This window comes from Aythya fuligula, chromosome 8, assembly GCF_009819795.1.
Source record: "Aythya fuligula isolate bAytFul2 chromosome 8, bAytFul2.pri, whole genome shotgun sequence".
Classification (NCBI taxonomy): Eukaryota; Metazoa; Chordata; class Aves; order Anseriformes; family Anatidae; genus Aythya; species Aythya fuligula.
Window position 1 is genome coordinate 25,596,904 of NC_045566.1, and position 21,580 is coordinate 25,618,483.

Sequence of the window (21,580 nt, forward strand, 5' to 3'; positions counted from 1 at the left end):
TCAAACCTAATAGAGACAGGGCAGAACTACTTGCTGCTTCCAGATGTGGAAAGGGTAATGCACTGGTTCAGCCTTTGCAGCCTCACTTGGGTTTAGCAAGGGCTTTGTTCAAGCTGCAAGCAACGTGTTACAGCTGTGTCCCCAAAACAGGTTGTAAACAATGGCTGCATGATACTTCAGGAAAGTCAGCTTCACGCTTGTAATAGTAACTAATTCTTTAAATTTATTTCTTGGCACCCAAACATAATCCACACTTGAAAAACAGCTCAAAGCAGCTCAAAACTGTTCTTCAGTTTGTCTAGAGCTTGGCACAACAGCACCAGGAGCTGTTTAATGGTAATGCTTTGTGCCTGGTAACTCCTGGGCACCAGGGTCTGGGCCAGGATGTCTCTGAGGGTGGCACTCGGGGCTGAGGCTGGGGGAGAGGACGGCTCCCATCAGCAGGACTTTGCCAGCTGTAGCACAGCGTGGCAGCAGATAAATGGGGATATGAGACAAAAAAAAACAAATTATTGTGATGTTATTGGGTAATATGATAGTCAGTAGTCTCATAAGACAATTTGTTTTATGGGTGACATGTTCTTTTGTTAGGATTTGTGCTAAAATAACGCTTTTTTTCAGAGGAAAACAAAGCAATGTGGTGTAAAGAACTCCAGTAAGAGAAAGGAGAAAGTCTAGGAGAAAGCATGAACATGCTGGTTCAGAAAACTAATTAGAGGGTAATGGAAGCTGTATTCATAAATTATGGAGGCTATGGTGGGAATAAATTAGGATGCACCTTAGAAGCGAAGAAAAGCAGATTGATGTGAGAGAAAATGTTGGCTGGATGGACGTAAAGGACCAGGAAAGTTTGGGGGATTTTACATTTTCTTTTTTTTTTTTTTTTTTTTTTTTTTTTGTTCTTCACAATGGCATTAGGGGATACAAAACAAACAAACAAACAAAAAAAAAAAACAGATCACTGCTGTAATTGAGGAGCTACACAGGACAATTCTTCTAATTATGCAGAGGAAGCACCTGGTTTAAAGACTGCTTGAGCATCGGGACTTGCAGACATGCCCAGGCCAAATGAGTGCAAGAAGCAGGGAGGAAAGAGAAGCCACATGGCTGTCAGCAAGGGGTGGCCAAGCGTGGAGTTGGGAAGGGATGCAGAGGACAGCTTTGTTTTATCTACGCTGAGTGTGAGCAGGAGCAAGGATGAGTTTGAGGCATGGAGTGAGGTTTTGTTTGGGCAGGGGGGATCTAAGCTGATGCAGAGAGGTAATGCTGAGGTGCAGTACAAATCCGAGATCACTGAGAACCTGTTTTCCTTTCCCATGTACAGTACTCTGGGATAATATACAGGAGGAGAGGAAATCAGGAGTGGGGGCCCTGGGATCTGTCTGTACTGAACACTGCAAGAGGCTTGGGGATTACTGGAAGAACGAGGTAGGAACAGGTAGAGAAGCAGAGAGACCCAGGGAAACAGTAATAATAATAATAACATATAGTGACCGTGCTGACACTGATGAGGTTGGAGGTTGAGGATGCTAGTGGGGATTAGAATGACGGGAGTGGAAGGCAAAGAGTGATGAGTATAGGTTGAAGGGTTTCCAGGATGCATTGAAGGAAATGAATGGAAAGCAGTGAATAAGCTTACGGAGATCCTCTGCAGTGATAAAAGAGGGATGAAGTGGTTAACTGGAGGCAGGCAGAGCAATATTTGAGAAGTCGTGTGTTTGTAAGATGGCTGAAACTAGAAATGTTTCCTTCATCAGGAAGAGAACCGGAGTGCGCAACAGGAGGAGATGGAAATGGAAAAAGGGATGAGTGGCTAAGAGCAAAAAAAAACAAAAGGGAAGATGAGGGGATAAAAGGAAAATAGCTTAGAAGGATCTGTGTCTGTGCCAGGGAGGAAAAAGGAATAGTGAAGAAAAAATGAGATGAAGAGGAAAGTAATTTTCTAATCCCTCTCCTCCTTTGGAAAAATAATTTGAAACTTAAATTAATAAAGGATAACATTAATATGTACCAGACAGGAACACCACAGATCAGATTTCTGCCTGAACAGTGAAATAGTTTTGTAGATATTGTCAAATAATTAATACAATGATCATGTTATATTCTGTTACTGGACAAATTTGTGTAGGGAAACATAAATATAAAACCAAAATTAATGAAACCATATATCAATTATATATCTTTTCCAGATCAATGGGATGTCAGTTAATATTTTCAGCCTTTCAGGATAAAGTCAAATAGAATAAGATGATTTTAAGTTTATCGGTGATATTGCTTTGGCATCTCTATTTCCCTGGTGTGGTAGGTACATGTACATTCAGCAGTGATCCCGTGGAAGGCAGATGAACCCAGTATCAAGGATTATGGAGAGATGATTTCAAGCCCTTCAGGCATGGCAGCACCTCTGTGTGATTGTTGGATAACAGGCCTTCTCTGCCTCATGAATGTACCAGAAAAAAATCCACAAAAAATATAGAGCACTGCAGTGGTTGGTGAAAGCCACTGCAGCACAGAGGATCTGGGTATCGCGCCTCTAGCAATTTATCTGGCGCATTATCCGGAGGTTTTAAGTCAAGAACTGGACTTGTTACCAGCCCATGCCATTGGAATGCACTTCCTTCAGTTGCTAGGTCTCTGATAAGATGCTTTTTCAATTCCCAGCTCTTTCACAGACATGCTGAAGTCAGAACTCCAGCAGTAGCCTGTAAGGTCAGCAAATGCTTGTGTATGTACTACTAACGTTTTTGCTGTGCAAACATTTGTAACTGCTTCAGTGCCAATTTATTGGTTGACTTCTGAACTTTGTTGCTGTTAGTACTCTGCAAGACTCCAGCCTCACAAGAGCAGCAAAGCGGAAGCCAGGCGTTGTAACATAAACTCAGACACGCTTGTTATGTTACATGCACCTTCAAACTGATCCTCACCTCTCATGGACCTGAACTTTACAAGGCAAAGGAATAGTTAAGAGCTGGAACAAGTCGCAGGGGGGTGAGAAAACAAAGAGGCTCATTAAACTTTATGCCTGCATCTCAACTATAAACAGCATAGTACAGTTTTTGTTAATGCTTTGAATTTTAATTATATGCTGCCTTGGCTAGGGCACGTCTAATCTCATCCTTTTCCAGCTGATATTAGAGAATGAGTCTCAAGTTTAATTTAAAAGCTGCATGAGATTTTGGGGAAAGCTGTAGTGTGTGCTTGTGTGGAGGATACGAGTGTTGCTCACCGTTTCAAGGAAAGGAAAGATATTTTCACTTTGAAGTGTATCAGGGACTCAATTTTACTATCTGCAAAGTAATTAATAACATATTAGTATATATGACTGCATTCAGTGTTTGCTGCCAAGTCCACACGTTTCTGTGTAGAACATATTTTCTCCAGAATGACATCTTTCTTAGCCACCAAAGGGTATAAATATTGGTCTTAGTGCTTGAGCAAGTCGCATCTCAAAGAAGCGAATCACGTTTTTTAAGCACCATGTTATACCATGGAATTATCGAATTTCTGCTACAAGGTTTCATGTCACATTGACCATGGTCATATCAATTTGTTATGTTGAAACAGCCAGTATCCTGGGGAGTGTTTTAGAATAGCTTCTGCTTCTTAAAGTTGTTCTCATTTGAATGTAATAGAGCATCATAATTCAAAGCTAGAGCTGATTGGGAAAAAAAAAAAAAAAAAAAAAGGAAAGTTTTCTCGGCAAATGCCAGTTTTATTGAGACACACTCTGGCTTGGAAATTCTGTTTAATTCTCTGTTGTACTCTGTAGCCAGTTTTGTTGACAGTGTGCTGTTTCAGGAGTCAAAATGACTGCATGCAAGGCCGATGAAAATGGTGACTATGGACGTTGTCTTGATTCTCATGCCTTGTTAGTCCAGCAACTCTCTCCATCATAAGGTGTTTTTCTTGCTGAGTTGGTTCTGAGATGAGAAATAGTGTCAAAGGAGCAGTAGAAGCTCAGGGACGTTATGGAACAACAGAAACTAGGAAGTGCCTGAGGTATATGCTGATGCAGAGCTCAGAAATTATCACAAAATTGGGTCGATTGCTGCTCCCTTGGCATCATCTGCCTTGCGCTGATTCACAGCAGTTGGCAATCAAGTCTAAGCTGATTTTCTCACAACAGTTCTATGTATCCAAAAGTGTGGAAGGAGTATTGCCAGGAAACCTGCAATTGCTTTGGAGAGCGTTCTCTGAGGTCAGATCCACAAAGCGAGGTGGTGAATGTGAGCTATTACTAGCACTGTTTAAATCGAAACTGGTGAATTATTCAAGCTTGAATTAGACACAGGCAGGAAAGTAGGTTTTGTTTGTTTGGGTTTTCAGGGCAGATAAATAATTAGGATCAAATACTGGAACTGGAAAATGAAAATTGCTTTTTAAAATGTAAAATAACTTTTAAAAATACAATGGATACCTATGGGACGTATTTGTGTGTAGATACGTTTGTATCTGTAAGTAAACATTGTGTTTGGCAGTATGGATTGGAGTACTTCACAAAACGTGAAGGCTCTGCAAACTATTTATCTTGGAGTAAAATGTTGTATTAATGTCATGTTTGTGGGCAACTCCAAGGGATGTTTAAGAAAAGATGTGGAAGAAAAATTATTTAAACAGAGAAAAGTGCTGAATGATAATTTACTTACTGTAGAGCTGAATGGAAAACCCATTCAGGGAAATAAGCTGACTAGGTTTGGCAGCCTGTGCTGCAAGAAACATTTTCCATTGCCCATGCAGACAGAGCAGTTAAGTGTTAATAGGAAACAATGCTATTTTTTCCCCTTGAAACTAAAATTAGAAGATACATTGTTTAAGAAGTGTTAATCTGATGCAAGGCAACTATTTCATTTATTAAACATTCTTTACTGCTGCTAACTGCTGGGAAACCATGAGGAGGAGCTAAAATCCATCCCCCTCATGCAGGGGTATGAAGCAGGTGTAAGGCAGCTCCTGCAGTGACTGCAGGGTCACGGTGCATGATCCTGGGATGGGAGAGCCGTGGTGCCATGGCCAGGACCAGGAGCAGAGGAAGGGGCCATGGGACAGGGCTCATCGTAGGAGCAACTTCCAGCCTGGTGGTGCCCTGGCAGCCTCTCCTTGCTGGAAGGTCTTGCTTCTGCTCTCGTCACTGTGCTGCCACCACATCATCTTGGCTTAATTTTAAGTGTGACTATGAATTATCCTGCTACCATCCCTGGGATGCACAGGTACCTTTTAGTTTCTCTCAGGTAAGTGTGGATGAAAAGAAGACTGCCACAAAATGCTGAATCTATTTACCAAAGTGACACCTGCATAGTTCAACTATGCTTATCTTATATATCTGCTGCTGTTTTTTATTTATCATTCTGTTTCCTACAATCAGTGCCATAGGACTGTAAAATAAATTTTTACGTAGACTGTAAAGAGCAGGCTATACAAATGAGACAACCTTGCTGATCTGTTTTATACTAGAGTTATTTAGTTTGTTAAAAATTAATTGAATTATAAATACTGTATTTCATTTTTTATTTTTTTTTAATCAAAATTTATTTAATGCTAGCTATTGAGATCAGTTTTCTGGCATGATATTTGAGTTTTAACCAAACTAATTTTCTTTGGAGCACAGCTCTACTCAAAATTTCTGTGTTTCCAAAAGTGGTAGGGAAATTTGGTAGCAGTTTGGAATATGATGTGCTGGTAAATAAAACAAATATTTTGGGCAAAAGGGGACTTTCAGGAATCACCCTGGGTCAGGTAATTCGCTTGTGGTGTATCTTTCATAAAAGCAGTGAGGAATCTCAGTAAGTTAATAGGCTTGCAAGTCATCAGATTTTCCACATGCAGTCATGTCCTGTAAGCGCAATGGAGTGCATTAATAGTCCTCCGATGTAACATTTTCCAAGTGTTTTGTAGTAATACTGGTTGGGTCATGTACTTCTAACAAGCGTTAACATTCCTCAGGGAAGACTCAGAGTTTGAAGTGCCTTATTCTACCATAAAATGAGGAATAATCAAATCTGTGAGGGACAGGCGGCTGTGAACTTGGCAGGAATATATGACACTTGTGTATTCTGCAGCAGGCATTTCCTCTTTTCTTGCGACGAGCTGGAGAAAATCATTTTGAAGTATATGCATTGTATACATAAAGAAGAACATAATATTACATAGCATTCATGCTTCCTACTTAATCAACACATGCCTGTGGTAGGTTCCTGGAACAGAATTGGGCTGCAATTGCTGCTGGCACCCCCAAAATCTTTCAGATTATAGCTGCCTGCTGCCTCAGTGCTTTGGTGACATGACAAGATAGTGCTGTGCTGAAGGCCAGGACTAAATACAGATGCAAGCACAGTGCTTATCTCATGTAAAGCTTAAGATAATCAATTCCCACCTCTCCTCAATGAAGAAGCCTGTGTGCTTAGCTAGTGATCCATTGCTACCCAAAAAATTATGACTATTTGTCCTAGGTCTGAAGCACAGGTGAGACAGGTAGGGCTCTTTATGCACCAAGAAGGAGCATGTTGAAGAGCTTATTCTAGTTGCAGAGCATGTTGCAGTGAGGGTCATGCATTGTTCTTGTACCCCACCACTTGCTCATATAGCGATGGTTGCCCTGTTCGGTGGACAGAGCAAAATGAACCCCAGGGACCTGCCCAGAGACGTGTTCCTGCAGGCTGCCAAAAGCCCTACTGCTGGGAGACTTTCCTTACAGCTCTGGAAGCTGGCAGAGCCCCAGTGACAATGGTCTGACAGCATTTTCAACTAAACTGAAAGACAGGGAGAAGTTTCCAGCAAATGCTTGGGCTTGTGGCTGTTTAGTTAAGCTCATCCCACTTCTGATCATGTTGAGATTTTTCGTCTTCACTGATGAACAAGTAGTACCAGGAAAAATGCATTCCTGGAATCCTGACAGAGAAAGTATTGATGGTAGGCATGTTTGCTTATTTTTAATGCATTTAAGAGCATTTTTAAATTAAACCTCTTTGCTTCCATATTTTCTTTTTCTTTGGAGTGGAACGATTGTTTGCCATTACCCTGAATGCTTGAATGTTGCATACAAGATATTTTGTGCACTTGTAAATTCAGCAGACATTTTCTTGGCACCTCAGTATTCTATTGATGCAGCTGGTACTTTACACCCTTCATCAAAAAAAAAAAAAAAAAAAAAAAAAAAGGTATCTTTCCAATTTACACGAAGTCTAACTTGGCCTCTTACCTCTGCACAGCTCAGAGTGGCGCTACAACCACCCTAATCCCCACCCAGAATGAATGAATGTAGGAATGAATGTAGGAAGAGCAAATGCACAGAGTGCTCAAAGCTCTTGGATTTATCTCTCAACATCAAACAATTTTATCTCGGGTCCACGGAGGGCACAGAGCTGCAGGTGGGTCACTGCCACGCTCGCAGTGTGGCTGGGTGAGAGCTGGCGCTGAAGTGGCTAGGCTGGCACTCGCGGCCTAGTTGTGCCTGTGAGGGACCGCGTGCTTTGGAGACGTAAATAAGAAATGTGTGTGGCCTCTCGGACCTGAAGGGTAAAAAGCAGCCCTGAAAGGAGGACAGAAGCTTCACACAAGAAGCTATTGGTGACAAAGGACAGGTTTTGGCAAGATTGAGAGAGAGGGAGGGGTGTCACAAATAAGCGATAACTGGCAGAAGGGGCACTGAGGTAGCGCTGAGGGCAAGTGGAGCAGTCCTGTTCACAGCAAGGAGTGCTCCAGAGAGGTCGCTGCCAACCTTGAAGGGTGCTAGCAGAGGTCCTTGATGGACTGACTGCTAAGTGTCTGGGAAGAGAAGAACAAATGACTGAGAATTTGTTTAAGAAATAACTCTTCCTGTTTCCAAAATGCTGGTACAACTGTGATACCTTCCCCTCTCCCTGCTGTACAAAGGAATGTCATTTCTTTGCTATCTAGTGATGTCCCCTCTGAAAACCACTGTAGGGCCTTGGGCCTACTTTCTAGCCACTGGAGTAGTTTTCATATCAGATTTCCACCATAAAGAAAAGCAGAAAGTACTGCTATCTGATTATGTTAAATATAACACATCTTGATAACTAGTCATTGATTCCACACCTCAAAGTTCAACTTTTTAAAGAAATTCTCTCTCCTTCTTCAGTCCCTGCTTTGGCATAGCCAAAATTTGAATCAGTTTCACAGTCAGTAACTTCTTTCAGTTCTGCAAAATCTGAGTATTTGTCAGTAACCGCCGAGAAGTCATTTTTCTTATACTGAGTATTCCCTTTGTGTGGAGAATACTCCCCTGGTATGGAGTTGAGGCTGTGTTTCAGCTTATTCCTTTTAAAATATTCACTTTTTATAGTGTTCATTTAAGTTCACAGAAAATATGTGCTTCACAGTTGAGCACTACACTGGGTCTGCAGCCACGACCCAAGTCAGAGGCGTGTGTGCCTGGGCAGCCCCAGCTGCGCCACACGATGCAGAAGGGTGCTGGCACTGAGACTGGGGTTCCTTCATCCCCGCAGTAAATCAAACCCTATCACAACGTGATTTGAAGCACTCCTAAAGAAATAAGCCTTTCAGCTGATGTCAATAGGATTTCTAGTCTCTTTCCCATTCCTCCGCATCCTTGTGTCTCCAGAGAATATAATCAAGCACAGGAGACAGTAACAATCAGGGCTTTGAGACTGCGTAGCATCAGGCACAGCCTTGAGGAGTCATGTTTGCTGACATTAAGTTGACTACAGCTTTATGGTCATTTTACACATGACAGCATGTCAGCTGTGTAAATCTCTCTGGAACAGGAGATTGCCTATGACTAGCTGCTGTGAAATTGAAATGATTTATCTGAGTCTACGTGGTCTGAAAATCATGGCTATTGTTTGCTAGTCATTGCAGTTTCTCAAGCTTGTTTTCTAATTCAGTATAATTCTGTAGTGAAGACGAGGCATTAATGAGGTTCATGGCATAGGTTCATGAACCCTCCCCCCCACACACACACACCTCATCAGTGCCTTCCATCAGATTTAACAGGCTTCCCCTTGGAACCAACCAGATCGTATTATATTTTCCTAACCTCAGAAATATTTATTTCAAGGGAAATCTGTGCCATTGTGGAGGGAATTATTACTCGAGGTCACTTTGGGTAACAGAAGTGAGCCCTGAGTGACCTGATTTCCATCAACTTCTGCTGGATTAAGGTACTATTTAGTGTAGCAGTGGTGAAGTTTGAGCCACTGGGTTCCTGTGCTTCTGGAGTAACTGAATAGATAATGATGGGCATGCTACAGTGCACCTTGAACCAAGGCAATGTTACACATAATGATTACTCCTGCTCTCACTTTTCAGCCTTAAAAAAGCTACGTGATGTATTTAAACAATAGGACGATACTTGAAGTATGGCTTTTGAACATGATTGTGTACAAGTCAGTTATATATTGCTTTAAATTAGGATTAAACAGCTGAGAGTGTTTTGACTTCTTCTTTCTGACCAAAAGTGACAGTTCCTATATATTCCATAATCTGGCTGCTCCGTGTGTCACAAGGAGAACAGAAATGCTTTATTTTTTTATTTTTGTGGAGTTCTATTTCATATGACTTGAAGTACACTAAAGATTGGGATAAACAGACTTTATGCAACAACACATCTAGTACAGAACATATTATATGAGAAAAAGAAAGGAAGACTCCCACTGAAAAGCTGCTGGTGTCAAATAATCATTTATTCTGCAGTTATTGACTTGCCCCTGTTCAAATGACAGGGGCTTAACTACCACCAGGAAAAAACAATATTCCAACAAATGCTTGTGAAACTCTGTATAATTCTTGTCGCATCAAAAACCTTTCTGGAACTGTGCACTTTTGGCTTTAGTGTTCTTTCTCTCACAAATACAGAAACAATAAAGGAGGAAATATCTATGGTTATCAAGAAAGAAGCCAACTTCTTACAAACGTCTTTCCCCAGCACATAGCTGATCTTAAGCTGCTTGTCGGAAGTTTGGGTGGACTTCAGGGTTGATGTCGTATATCATGTTCAAAAGCTTTTTCATCATGGTCTCCTTGTTCTTGTGGTAGCTGCTGGTGAGTTTTTGGATGGTTTCCTTTGTTTGCTCTTCTATTTTAGCAGAGAGGTCACCTTGGGAGCCCATTACCTGAAAAGCAGAAGCCCTCTAAGCAAAAAAAGGCATTGTATATGACCGTGTTTATTGTACTTCTCTTTATCATCTAGCATAAACACAATGCAAACATGTCACAGTGTTTTCTAACAGTAAGGGTGTGATCTAGGTTGAACCGTACACATAGAAACAGGATTCGAGGGAACTCTTTCATATGCTCATTAGCAATGGGTATCTCCCCATGAAATGCAAGTTTCCTAGCTCACTGTGGGAACAACGTTGTACATGTTTTGTCTTTTATACCATTCATTTTAATTTGTTTTCTATTTTAATGACTAGTCAACTAAGTTTTAGCACTAGTGTGCTTCATTTGGCCTCACTGAGAATAAATGTGAGCACCGCTAAGGAGCAAAACATGGGAAAGCCTTCCTGAAAATGCATAATTAGAGTTTCAGAGTATTTGAAGAGTCTTCAGCAGCTACTGATGTATAACCCTCAACAGGCCTCAGACAAGGTCTTTTAATGTTACATTTTCTTATCTGGCAAAATACCAGACAGCTTCTGGCACAGTTAGTATCAGGACATTCGCTTAGAATTTAATTGACTCTAGACTTGCTGAACATTTTAGCAAGGTTATGTTGTAAACAGATGCACACGTTCCAAATCCGTGGCTTTGTTCCTTCCTCCCCCACTGCTCCAACATCCCTTGCATTCTTCCCTTGTGGAAAAGTCCTTCAGATAGCAAGAGAGAAATTTGTTTTCAGCTAGAGAATTCCAAGGAGGAGAGCAGAAGACGTTTCTGCACACAAAGTAAGAAAGGAATAAATAACGTATCCTTCTTATTCCTGCCACAGTTTTCTGGCATGGACTAGCAGCTGAACTAACATGTGGGGGTACCTAGAGGCTGACCACAAACAAAGGGAGGGGTCGTTAGCTTTATTTTCCATGTGATTTCAGCCCAACTTAGTCCTTGAGAGAAGGAAAAGCAGCTGAACGAAGATCTCCTTTTGCACAAATCACCTTTGCAATTATCTGTACCTGGCAACGTAGTATGAAGTTTGTCTGCACTCCAGATGTAAAACATTTTATGATTTGGAAGATATACAGGATGTAGACACAATAGTAAACACTGGGAAAAGAAGATTGTTTTCTGTAGTAACTATTTTTAGCTGGCATTTTATTTTAGCTTTTAGACAAGTTGTAAGGGCCTCATGTGGGAAGGATTGTACAGCTTAAACTGGATTTATGAAGTTGATTTTTTTTCCACAGGGCAAAATAACTTTCTAAAGATCCCAGATGGTTGCGTGTTATCCAGCTACTAAATACTTTCGCAAAACCTCAGGGAGACCATTCTAATCTGAAGAAGAGCCTCTGTAGACTGGGAACTTGCTCTCCTGGACCGTGCTAATATCGTAATCTGAGATCAATTCTTACTCTCTTTCCTTCCTTCCTTCCTTCCTTCCTTCCTTCCTTCCTTCCTTTCTCCTTTTTTTCTGCTTCTGATTTTGAAGATCTTTTTCTTGTCAGCATGCAGGCAACGTTCTGCTTAGTCTGTGATTTCTGCTGACCTTGAAGGCCTGTCCCTTATCTTGCCTATACTGGTCTGATGTTAGTGTCATTCCAAAGTTGGCAAAACATTACACATTACACAAAACACAAATCCAGAGCCAGGGTTCACATCTCCAGAGTTCAGTGACCTCAGACCCCAAATACAAACACTATGAGCACTATCAAAATCAGCTTGAGCTCCGGGCTTAAATTTTATATGTTAAAAAAAAAATCTTTCTAGTTGTCTCTAACCTCAAATTAATCATTGTTTTTGTTGCCATTGTTTGTTCTGGACTGAAGTGGAACTTCTTGTGGTATGAGAGAAGTTACCCAAGCAAGGATATGGCGACACAGAAGGATGAGAAGGAACATGTGTTTGTGCCTGGACACCTGAACCAGCAAAGTGAAGTGGGTATCAGACCTCACTGGCATAGCTGGAACACCTGCCTGCCTTCCAGGCACAGGTAAATAATGATGACATTTGTCTGGGGTAGATAAATGTGCGATGTAATGGGGTCAGGGAACATGAAGTTCATTTTGACTGAAAAGGCGAATAAATTGTAGGCGTATTTTTACTTTATTTTAGTATCAGTAAAAATCTGATATTGTATGTTTGAGACAACACCACCTGGCCTGGCAGTGTGATGGTGTGTCTGGTGGCTGTGTTTGTTGGAGACTGCGTACGTATATCCTTAAGGCTTATGATCTCTGCTGGAGAATGTCTTATGTGAAGTGTGACTGAAATAGCAGGTTTATAAAGCAGTTTTCATTTGGCCTCCTTGGCTTTTTTTTTTTTTTTTTTGGCAGTAAAAACAAAACAACACAAGAACAAAAATGTAAGAGGGAGGTCACCAAGTAAAAGAGAACGGTTTTTGAATCTTTATGAAAATACTAGGGAAGACAGCAAGATGGCATAAATGTATAAAATGAACTGCAATTCAGATAGGAAAATATTATCCAGACCACTTTTACTATGAAGATAGGAAAAACCCCAAGGCTTGGATGATTTCAGTTCACCAGAGGTGCAGTGTTGTATGCAGACAAAAAGCTAAAGTGGAACAGAAATAGAAAGAAGGATTTTAAATCGTCACTATTACCAAAACATCCACCTTATTTCAACCTCCAGTTTGAGGGCAGAATCAAGATCTGTCTGGAATTGAAGGAAAACCTTGAAGGCATTTTACTTGAGGGAGTTAACGTCTTCAAAAGGGCAAGTGTGAACCAAATATAGAATCTAGACAATTTTAGTGTTAAAATCTACAGTACCAGGTACAAATGCATTCCACGCCAGTGAAGAAGTCCAAATGAAGCATCTGCACGTCACAGGAGATGCCTGTGTGACAGCTGGGTTCAATCAGTGTGGTCAGGTTAGGTTGTGGAAAGTGTCCAGGTAATGCTGTTTGAAGCAATTTGTTCTACTGGTGAGCATACTGACAAAAAAAGCCCATGCACGTTTCTTACTTACATTTGTTTGCTTATTCCTAAACTCCTTCTCCCTCTGCAGCCGGTAGTGGTCTATCTCAGCAATGGCTTCTTCTTTGGCCTGCTTCAGCCTCTTTCCCTTTCCTAATGGAGAGGAAAAACAAGGATTTACTTCGCAGGTGTCACTTCATCTCAAGAGGTGAATTGCTCAACATCAGAGGTATTTCTACCTGGTGCAGAAGTTTCCTGGATGAAGCTGTGAGCAAAGTGAACAGTGCTGCTATCTGCCTGGGATTGTCAGAGGGGTGAAGTGAGCTTGTAGGGCACTTTGTGCCTGAGAGCCCATCTCACCAGCACACATCTTCTGAGCCCAGCTCCCTGGGCATCAACATGAAAAGCGTGTTGGTTTGCTAACAACACAAGTCTTTTTGCAACTATGCATTTTCTCATAACAGAAATGATTTTTTTTTTTTTTTATCACAGCTTTGTGTTTAAATAAATATCTATCTTTCCTTCATCAGCAATAGTAGCAGCCAGATAACAGATTTTAGTTGTCAGTGATTGGAAAAGACGTTATTCTGTAAGTTTTTCTGTATTGATTGGCTGCCAGGATCCCTTCATCCCGCACCAACTGGATGCTGTTTAGAGCTGGCAGATTTCCAGCATGCTGCGAGGTACATCTTAACCACTACCAAACTGAGTTGCAACCTTCAGGCTCTGTCCTCGTCTCCCCCACCCTTTTTCCCTAACATCTGCTAAACGCAGAGGTGAATGATTAAGAGAAAAAGGAAGCTGATGGTATTATTTCTACTAATGTGTAGAAAGTATGAAAGTGATTTTATATATATATATATTTTATTTTTAAAAAGGATCGTGATCTTGCATCCTTATAGAAGTGGCATTTTAGGCTGTAGTGGAAACTAAACTCTTCTTTCTGGAAAGGGTTGTATTTGCCAACTTCATTTTGTGCACTGATAATAGTTACTTCGTCTTAGGTAAAATCCTAAGGGTATGTAAAATTAAACCCATGTAAATCATTGCAGAGCCAGGCCCAGGTACATCCTGGATCTCACAGGGATGTTATGCAAAGGATAAAAGCAGGATTGATGGGCATGCTATACTGAAGTTCTTACATGAAGCAAGCACTGAACATGCCGTGACCACCCCACGGAGATGCACCTGTCTGCCTGCTTTACAGAAACTCAGTAAGGGACGTGGATCTTCCCAGGGCTATGCTTTTTTTGTGAGGAAAAAGTCACTAGCTGTAAAACCCTTGCCTTGGATGTTGATATGGATGTTGTATTTGAGGCTGCTGGGCTGATGCTGATTTGTGTTGTTGGTCTCTTTCCTCTGTACAACCTGAACTTTGGGAGCAAGAGAGGATGTGCCTGCTCCCTCACCAGGGGAAAGGGCTCCAGGGGCTAAAAAAGCTATTGCTTAGTTGTGGAAATTAGGACATCACCAGAATGAGAGCACAAAGACTGCACAACTGAAAAAGGCACCTCAATTTGGTGCATGAAGCACCTTGATATTTATCTGTTTATTTATTTATTGGAACCACTTACTTGATGTCACTGAGCAACATGAATACTTTCAGAAAGTTGTACCTTTTCTGAAATCCTAAACAGTATTCTCCAACTAAGCTAGGGAGAGGAGCATTACTACTTCTGATTTGGTTTTCCATGCTGCTGTATCAGATGGGCTACAGCTGTACTGGGCTTCTGAAGCCTTTTCAGGTGTGACGTGGGGTATTCCCCTTCCCCTGGGCAGGGCACAACAGCAAAGCCCAATCTGCGAGGAAGACGCTTGCTGGTGATACCTCTGTGATTCAACAAAATCCCAGGTAAAATTCCTGATCCTGTAGTAAATTACACGTGCAGCTGGTGGCCCCTTCTAAAGCTATTATTTGCAGATCAGCTGAGGGATGCCTGAAACAGGGATTTCCATTTGAAGTGTTGGTTCCTGGACCATTGGCTTTTGTGGGTGTACTGACTGTGAGACCTGAGGAGAGGTGAGAGGTGGTCGTGTGACGGCATTTTACAGCAAGGAGGAGTACGGTGGGGAGCTCAACAGATTTACTGACAGTTCACCAGTGGGGAGTGTTCTTTTGTGTAGTTTATTGCTTGTCTCAGAGTGCTCCTGCCACCAAGGCAATCTAATTTGTACAGGGGGCAGTGATGCAGGTTGAAACCTAGCACACACCTTCCCAAAGTTTGTATTTGTTTGATGAAAGCTGATTCCCTCAGCTTCTGTCTCTTGCTGTATGAAGTCTTGGAACCAGTATGCGTGAACTGACTGATACATGTAATAGCCTGACATCAGTCTGGACACTGAAGTTCAAAACTAGGTTTAGGTTCATGTTTTGTTCTTGTTCTCATCTCCAAATTTAGAGCTGACCGGCCTTTTATAGAGTTTTCCTTGAGAGAAGGAGCCGGGAGGAGATTCTCTGGAGCTGTAATTGGAGGGAGTGACTACAAAGAAGCTCTGCCAACTTCACCAGCTGAAGAACTGGGTCTCTATAGCAAATTACATTATTTCAAAATCAGTGGGATTTTAATTTCAAATTCCATCTGGGGGTCCATCTGTAGTAAATATGTTGCATATTTGGCCACAGGATAGATAAATAAATCCATTTTAAATGCACACAATAGAAAGGGATTAGCTGTAAAACAAGAGTTCATCTGCCTCTCACAAAGCAGCTAGTGAACAAAAAGTATGTATACACATACGTGGCACATCTTGACAGTGCACTGGAGTAAGCACAATACATAGGGTGTCACTGTAGGGTGGCAGCCATTTCTTTTTTTCCACGGTGCCTTTAGGATTGGCACAGCAGGAACCTGCTGCTTCCTATTTAATTAAGTGGAAAAGCTGTGAGTAAATTACTGCTAGTTCAACAACGTTGTGGACAGAATCAGCAACTGCCAACATATGCGATCGTGCATATGCTGCACCTGATTAAGTTAAGCAGAAACTAGAGCTTAACCTGCTGTTTCACTAGAGGCAAACCAAAATTAATTAATCAGTCTGTTATTAACCACTTGTCTGCTACCTTAGTTGTGCAATAAGGGATTGCCTTTTCAAAGTCTCACTGATCTCCTGGACAGGATTCTCTGTATCAAAGAGCTGAGCTGAAATTAAAGCTTATGTCCTTACAGGTAGCAGAGCACTGAAATTCAGCCAAGATCATACAAAAAGAGGGCTAGAAATACAGGAGGGTGGGCAAAACAATGTGACCCTGAGAGATTTACTCCAGGACTAAAAAGAAGAGGTGCGGAAAACTCCAAGTTTGAGGAGACTTTTGCCCCAGGGGCCAGGTTTACTATTGCCTGCTTGTCTTTTCTTCCTGTGCTTGAATATTAGGAGCAGCAAAGCAGCTGAGCTGCCCAGGTTTCCTGTCCAGGGGTCTGGTAGCTGAGCAGGAGGGAAGGGGACAGTCAGGAGCTTCTAGAATCACATCAAATTGGCCTAATCTTAATCATTTTACTCTCTGGAGCAAGTCAGCCCTGTACTAGATATTGTCTTATCTAACCTGTGGGAAAGCATTACTAGCCTGGAGAAAGGTAATATTCTTTGTAGGTATTGCTCTGATGTTAATCAACTAGCTCAGGTTAAGTTCAAAATGATCAGTTTTGTTACTATTTTTTTAAGGTCTCGCAAGAGAATATTTCTGAAAATTTTGCATTCTAATTTGCTTAAACACGAAGTTATCTTACATTCCTAGAACAGAGTTGCTAAAATTGGCTTGCTGTTTTCAAACAGAACATCTAGGTTTCTAGCTAAATTTCTGCACAGAAATAATGTCATATGCATAAGTTGCCAAAATTTAATGACATTTTCTTTAAATAGGACCATTTCTGTTGTTTTTAAGAGTGCTACGTTGCTAAATGGGATTTAGGAATGCTCATTTTGGGCAGACGTTTGCAATATTAATGAAAATACAATAGAAACAGCTGATCAGTGGATGTATAGCTTTTTTGGCTAGGCAAAGTATGTCTTGGATGTTATCCAAGTGAGTGTGATGGATGTAATTGATGCAATTTTATTTTATTTTTTTAATATCTTATTTTGCTTAATAGTTGTTTTTTACCCTGACTTCCTGAAAGTTTTCATCTGAGCTTTCACTTTTATTAGAAACTAGAAATTCAAGCCAAAATATAAAAAAAAAAAAATCTATAGGAAACCAAGTTTTGCTAAACCCAGTGTTCACGTTACATTTGTTTCCCTTGTTTTACCCAGAAGGATTTTCAGGAATCGACATCTTGGCTCTGATAATGTGAAGCTATTTCTGGGATCCAAATTATGCTTAAAGAAAAAATGACAGACAAAGCAGTGCAGCGTACAAAAGGACAGAGAACTGCAGGCTCTTTTCATGTTTGATCAATTTGGTAGCTTCAGCCCTGCGTAAGTGCATTTACCAACAAGCTATTAATAAATGGTCAGGTGTAAATGACATCAGCCCGTGATACGATAAAGAATATTGCAAGGCCAGATAAAGGGCATTGAGCAAGAGGTGTGAAAAGGCATGCACAGAAGAGCTGTAGCACCACGCTTCCGCTTCACTTTATGAAGATAAACAGAATTCTGGTGTCGATTTTCCAGTTGTGCAAAGTGGGTTTTGCATTGCAGCAGCTGCGTGTGTCAGTAAGGAGGCCCATGATGTGTTTATATACAGCATTAGGCGTGTCCGTGCTATCTTTTGATCTGGTGATGTGCATATCAGCTGTAAACACTGACGGTCTTGCATAAGGATAGTTTTGGTAATCACATTTCCTTGAAAATGCCTTTTCCTGGTTGTGTCCCACGAACGACCTGCTGTTCTTCCTTCTCACGTTACAAGGTAAATAGAAAAACCTGACGCACTGGGACGGTGCCGCTGCTCGAGGGCTGTTTGCAGTGACAGCAGAGGTCATGCTTACAGCTCGGCGGGGCAGGTTCAGCGCTTTCACCTGCAGCCCTGAGCCGTGTGTGCCCAGCCCTGAGCAGGGGCTGCTGATCTGAACTGGTACGGGGTGGGTCTGGGCTGCTGTTTGCTGAGCGAAGCAGCATCGCCTCGCCTCGTTCCTCCACACTGTGTGTGCTGGTTCACCTGTGACAGTGGATAGCCGTGCATTGCCTTTTGTTTTAGATTCTGTACTCTGTCTGAAATGAACGAGGCAATACCTTACGTTGACTCAACTGCAGAATCACTCTGGGGAAGAAGCTGCTGAAATTATGCTGGCCACAACAGACTTTGGCCCTAAGAACCCCTTCAGTCCCTGTCCCAAGTTATTTAAGCCATGCTGGTTTAGTTAGGTCTGTCAGGTGGCATGAAGCTGTGAAACAATGAAATGAAGGAAAAGGAAAACTGCTGGTACACTGGAACAGTCTGATGTGTGAGAGCAGAGGCAAGGAATAGAGAAGAAAATCATACCGATGAAATAGTTTTACTGTTTTCTACTGATGACAGACTTTTTAATAGTTGGTTTTCTGGAGCTACTGAGTAAGTTCTACCTCAGCACTGCAACGCTGGTAGGCGCAGGCAGTGGCTCAATTCAGGCTGCTGGCTCAGGGGCTGGGAGATGGGTCACCTGCAGGGAGCCCTGCGCCTATCACATGTGCTGTGCCTGCGGCCGAGGTGGGGACAGGAGTGTGCTCGCCAGCAGAGCAGAGTAAGTGCAGCTGGAGCTCGTGCCCAGATGCAGCAAGATGCTCTCATTAGCAGTCATCATTTATGTTATTACGATAGTTTGCATTTGGTTTCTTAATTTATTAAACTTTTAAACCTCTTTTAAACCGTCTGTTTCAGAAAAAGCTGAAGTGATGTTTTTTGGATTTGAAAAATCAAATAAGGTAAGCAGCATCAAGCTGTCATAGCTAAAGGCCTGATTCCGCAGTTCCTGTTCAGACCTAACGCCCATTCCCTCTGTGAGGCTGTGCCTTCCCAGATCATGGGCTTTCTTGCTTCTCGCTCTGGGGAACCATTCATTTCCTCTGCCCTACATAAGAAGAGAGGCAACATTGAGAGCACCTCAGCTGGCTGCATAAAGGCTGAATCCCTCCCTAATAATTCCTTGCTCTCAAGCTAGGAGCAGCGCCCCCAAACGCCCTCTATTTGTGAGTCTTTTGTGTTATGAAGATGGAAAAATGTTCTTCCTCTGCTTTTGCATGGCTACAAGGTGCAGGCAGTGGCTGGATGCTTAGGAAAGAGGTGTTGCTTTTCTGCTTATTTTCTGTGTGCTGCTGTACAAATTAACATGTTACGCAATTAGTGAGCACACAGCAACGCTGATTTGTACTAGAAGAGATACACAAACTAGACAAATAGTTTTTCTCTAGCTTCTATTTCTGCCTTGAAAACAAAATCCTTCATCAAAGTCTCCTGCAGCACGTGATATCTTCATGCGTTTTAGTTGAGTTTGGAGGATGATGTTGTTTCCTGCTGCTGGTTTCTAAATCAAGATCTCTCCATGAAACAGTGTTAACATTTCATGGCTAATGCAGGCCAGTGACTTGTGTGGTCGGTATCTACACTCAGGAGACATTATGGTGACTATTTTGTATTAAGTCAATGAGAGAGAAATGCAGAAAATGAAGGAAATATATAACAGGAAGACTGCCAGATGAATTGTTTCTTTTATTTAGATCATTAGCAGATTCAGCTACATTTTTTCCCATTTTATTGGGATGTTAATTTCCTTTCCTTATTTGTTGTTACTACTATTTGCTTAGATTTGACTAGAATAAAAAAGGTTGAATTTGTTGTTCTTGGGTATCTACACATACTTTACACTGGGCATTAGGCATTCAGCAAAAAAGATGTTTGTTTTAAAATCACCATTTGATCACTCAGTGATTGCTTGTTGCTTGTAATAAGACTTACAGCAATGACCACGGTACTGACATTTCTTAGGATTGTACTGTGGCTTTTACTATTATTATTACTCTGAAGTCTCCATTTGTTTCCATGTATTTCTTTTTGAAGCCCAGCTGAGATTAAAAGGCAAGTTACTGGTTTTCATAAGTAAAGAGGAACACTGAAAATATTATGTAAAGAGAAATACAGAGTTTGGAGTCTGGTTCTCCAGAGCTGGCAGCCAGAGGTGTGCAGGTTTCTCGTTTAAATGCCTGAAGAAGGATGTAATGACATTATTGGCATTGAGAAAAAGCAGTAATAAATCTAGCTGACAGGACGAACATAACAAAGAAAACCTTGTTCAGTGTGAAGAGGCACGTGCATGCACGCACACACAAGCACACGTGTGCACACGATTTGGAGCAAGCCGTGCACCAAAGGCTGGGATAAATGCCTGACTGCCGTCAAGGCACTGCACTGATGCGAGTGGGAGGAAAGTGGCACAGAAAAAGAATAGGAGCAGCCCATCTGTGCTGCGGACAGATGAAATAATGCCGGTTTTCCATGAGCCACTGTATTTCTGAAGAGCTTACAGTAGAAAAAGACAGTAAAAACAGGCCAGATGCTTACTTTTTTTGGCTTCCTCCAGCTTGTCCTTGGCACGTTTTTCTGCCTGCAGAAGCTGCTGGATTCCCTGAGACTGGCTGGTCATGCTGGTTGCTGGGGCTGGTGCCCTTCTGCGGGGACTGGAGCTCGGAGGGAGCTTTATACAGCTGCCAAACCCTTCCCTGTGTTTTCGGTCTGTCGGTTATTACAACAGCCTTCCAGATTGCACCAAACCAGCCTGCTCTGTCCGGATTGCTGCTGGGCACAAAGGGCTGCTGGTGGAACCAGAGAAATGCAGTGGCTGGGCTCACAGGGACGCTCCCTCCTCCCCAGGGTCACCGAAGCGTCCCATGAACACATTGGGGAAGAGGAGAATAACGCTCCAAGTGGCTTGTAGTTTTACTGGGATTTTTAAAAATCTTCTAATGCTGAAGCAGAAAGTGGTTAACCTTGTGAGAGGCACTGGGGAAACAAATCATTTTGTTTCTTGAAACTTGCTTTTAATAAAACTTCCCGTAGCATGAGGAATCAGACTCGGGCAGTCCATGAATTGTTTTGATTGAACACACCGAACTGGTTGTAGGCTTTTGTTTGGTGTTACTTGAAGGTATTTTTTTTTTTATTTTTTTATCAGGGACTACAGTTGAAACAAGTATGTGGTGGAAGAGGTGTGCTCCAAGCTGTAATCTCCCACGAGGCAGCTGAGTGTGGTGAGTGGTAGCCGTGGGAGTCAGCTCTAAGACCGAGGCTCCAGGATGGTGCAGCTCTTGGTCTAGGGCTTCCTCTCAAGCCCTGCTAATGTGTGCAGAGGTCACACAAGCGTGTGCGTGGCTGTAGGTGCACATCCTGTTCCCTAGGGTGGGCACGTGTCTTGCGTGCTACTGCGAAGGAGCAGCACGATCATAGCTTGAATCCTGAAAAATAAAATAAATCTCACTGACAAAGGTACTTTGGGCATTACACGGGAGGGGAACATGTCAAAAATTGGGATGAGAATAGATCAAGCAGGCTGTGATGTCCTGTTTGCTTGCTGCAGGGCTCTTACCTGCCCCTTGTGAGGAAACGCGTGTTGCTGGTATGAAGGCTTTTCTTCTCCTAGTGGCTGCAGGCTTGAGGG

The 21,580-nt window shown here is 42.0% G+C and overlaps 1 protein-coding gene across 1 annotated transcript; it reads right to left on the reverse strand.

The window, feature by feature from the left end:
- Positions 1 to 9,914: 9,914 nt before the first annotated feature.
- ATP6V1G3 (ATPase H+ transporting V1 subunit G3) lies at positions 9,915 to 20,569 on the reverse strand. The gene is made up of 3 exons (XM_032192768.1): positions 20,488 to 20,569; positions 13,066 to 13,166; positions 9,915 to 10,088 (listed from the first exon to the last, which is right to left on the reverse strand). The coding sequence occupies exons 1-3, from the start codon at positions 20,567 to 20,569 to the stop codon at positions 9,915 to 9,917; spliced, it is 357 nt and encodes a 118-aa protein (XP_032048659.1).
- Between the last annotated feature and the right edge of the window lie 1,011 nt (positions 20,570 to 21,580).

What these genes read in the sequence shown, in the direction of transcription:
- ATP6V1G3 (XM_032192768.1), bottom strand. Translation starts at nt 20,569, where the DNA reads ATGACCAGCCAGTCTCAGGGAATCCAGCAGCTTCTGCAGGCAGAAAAA. An exon ending in GCTGGAGGAAGCCAAAAAAA is followed by an intron (nt 13,167 to 20,487) that starts GTAAGCATCTGG and finishes CCTCTCCATTAG; the next exon opens with GAAAGGGAAAGAGGCTGAAG. An exon ending in TTAGGAATAAGCAAACAAAT is followed by an intron (nt 10,089 to 13,065) that starts GTAAGTAAGAAA and finishes TCTGCTTTTCAG; the next exon opens with GTAATGGGCTCCCAAGGTGA.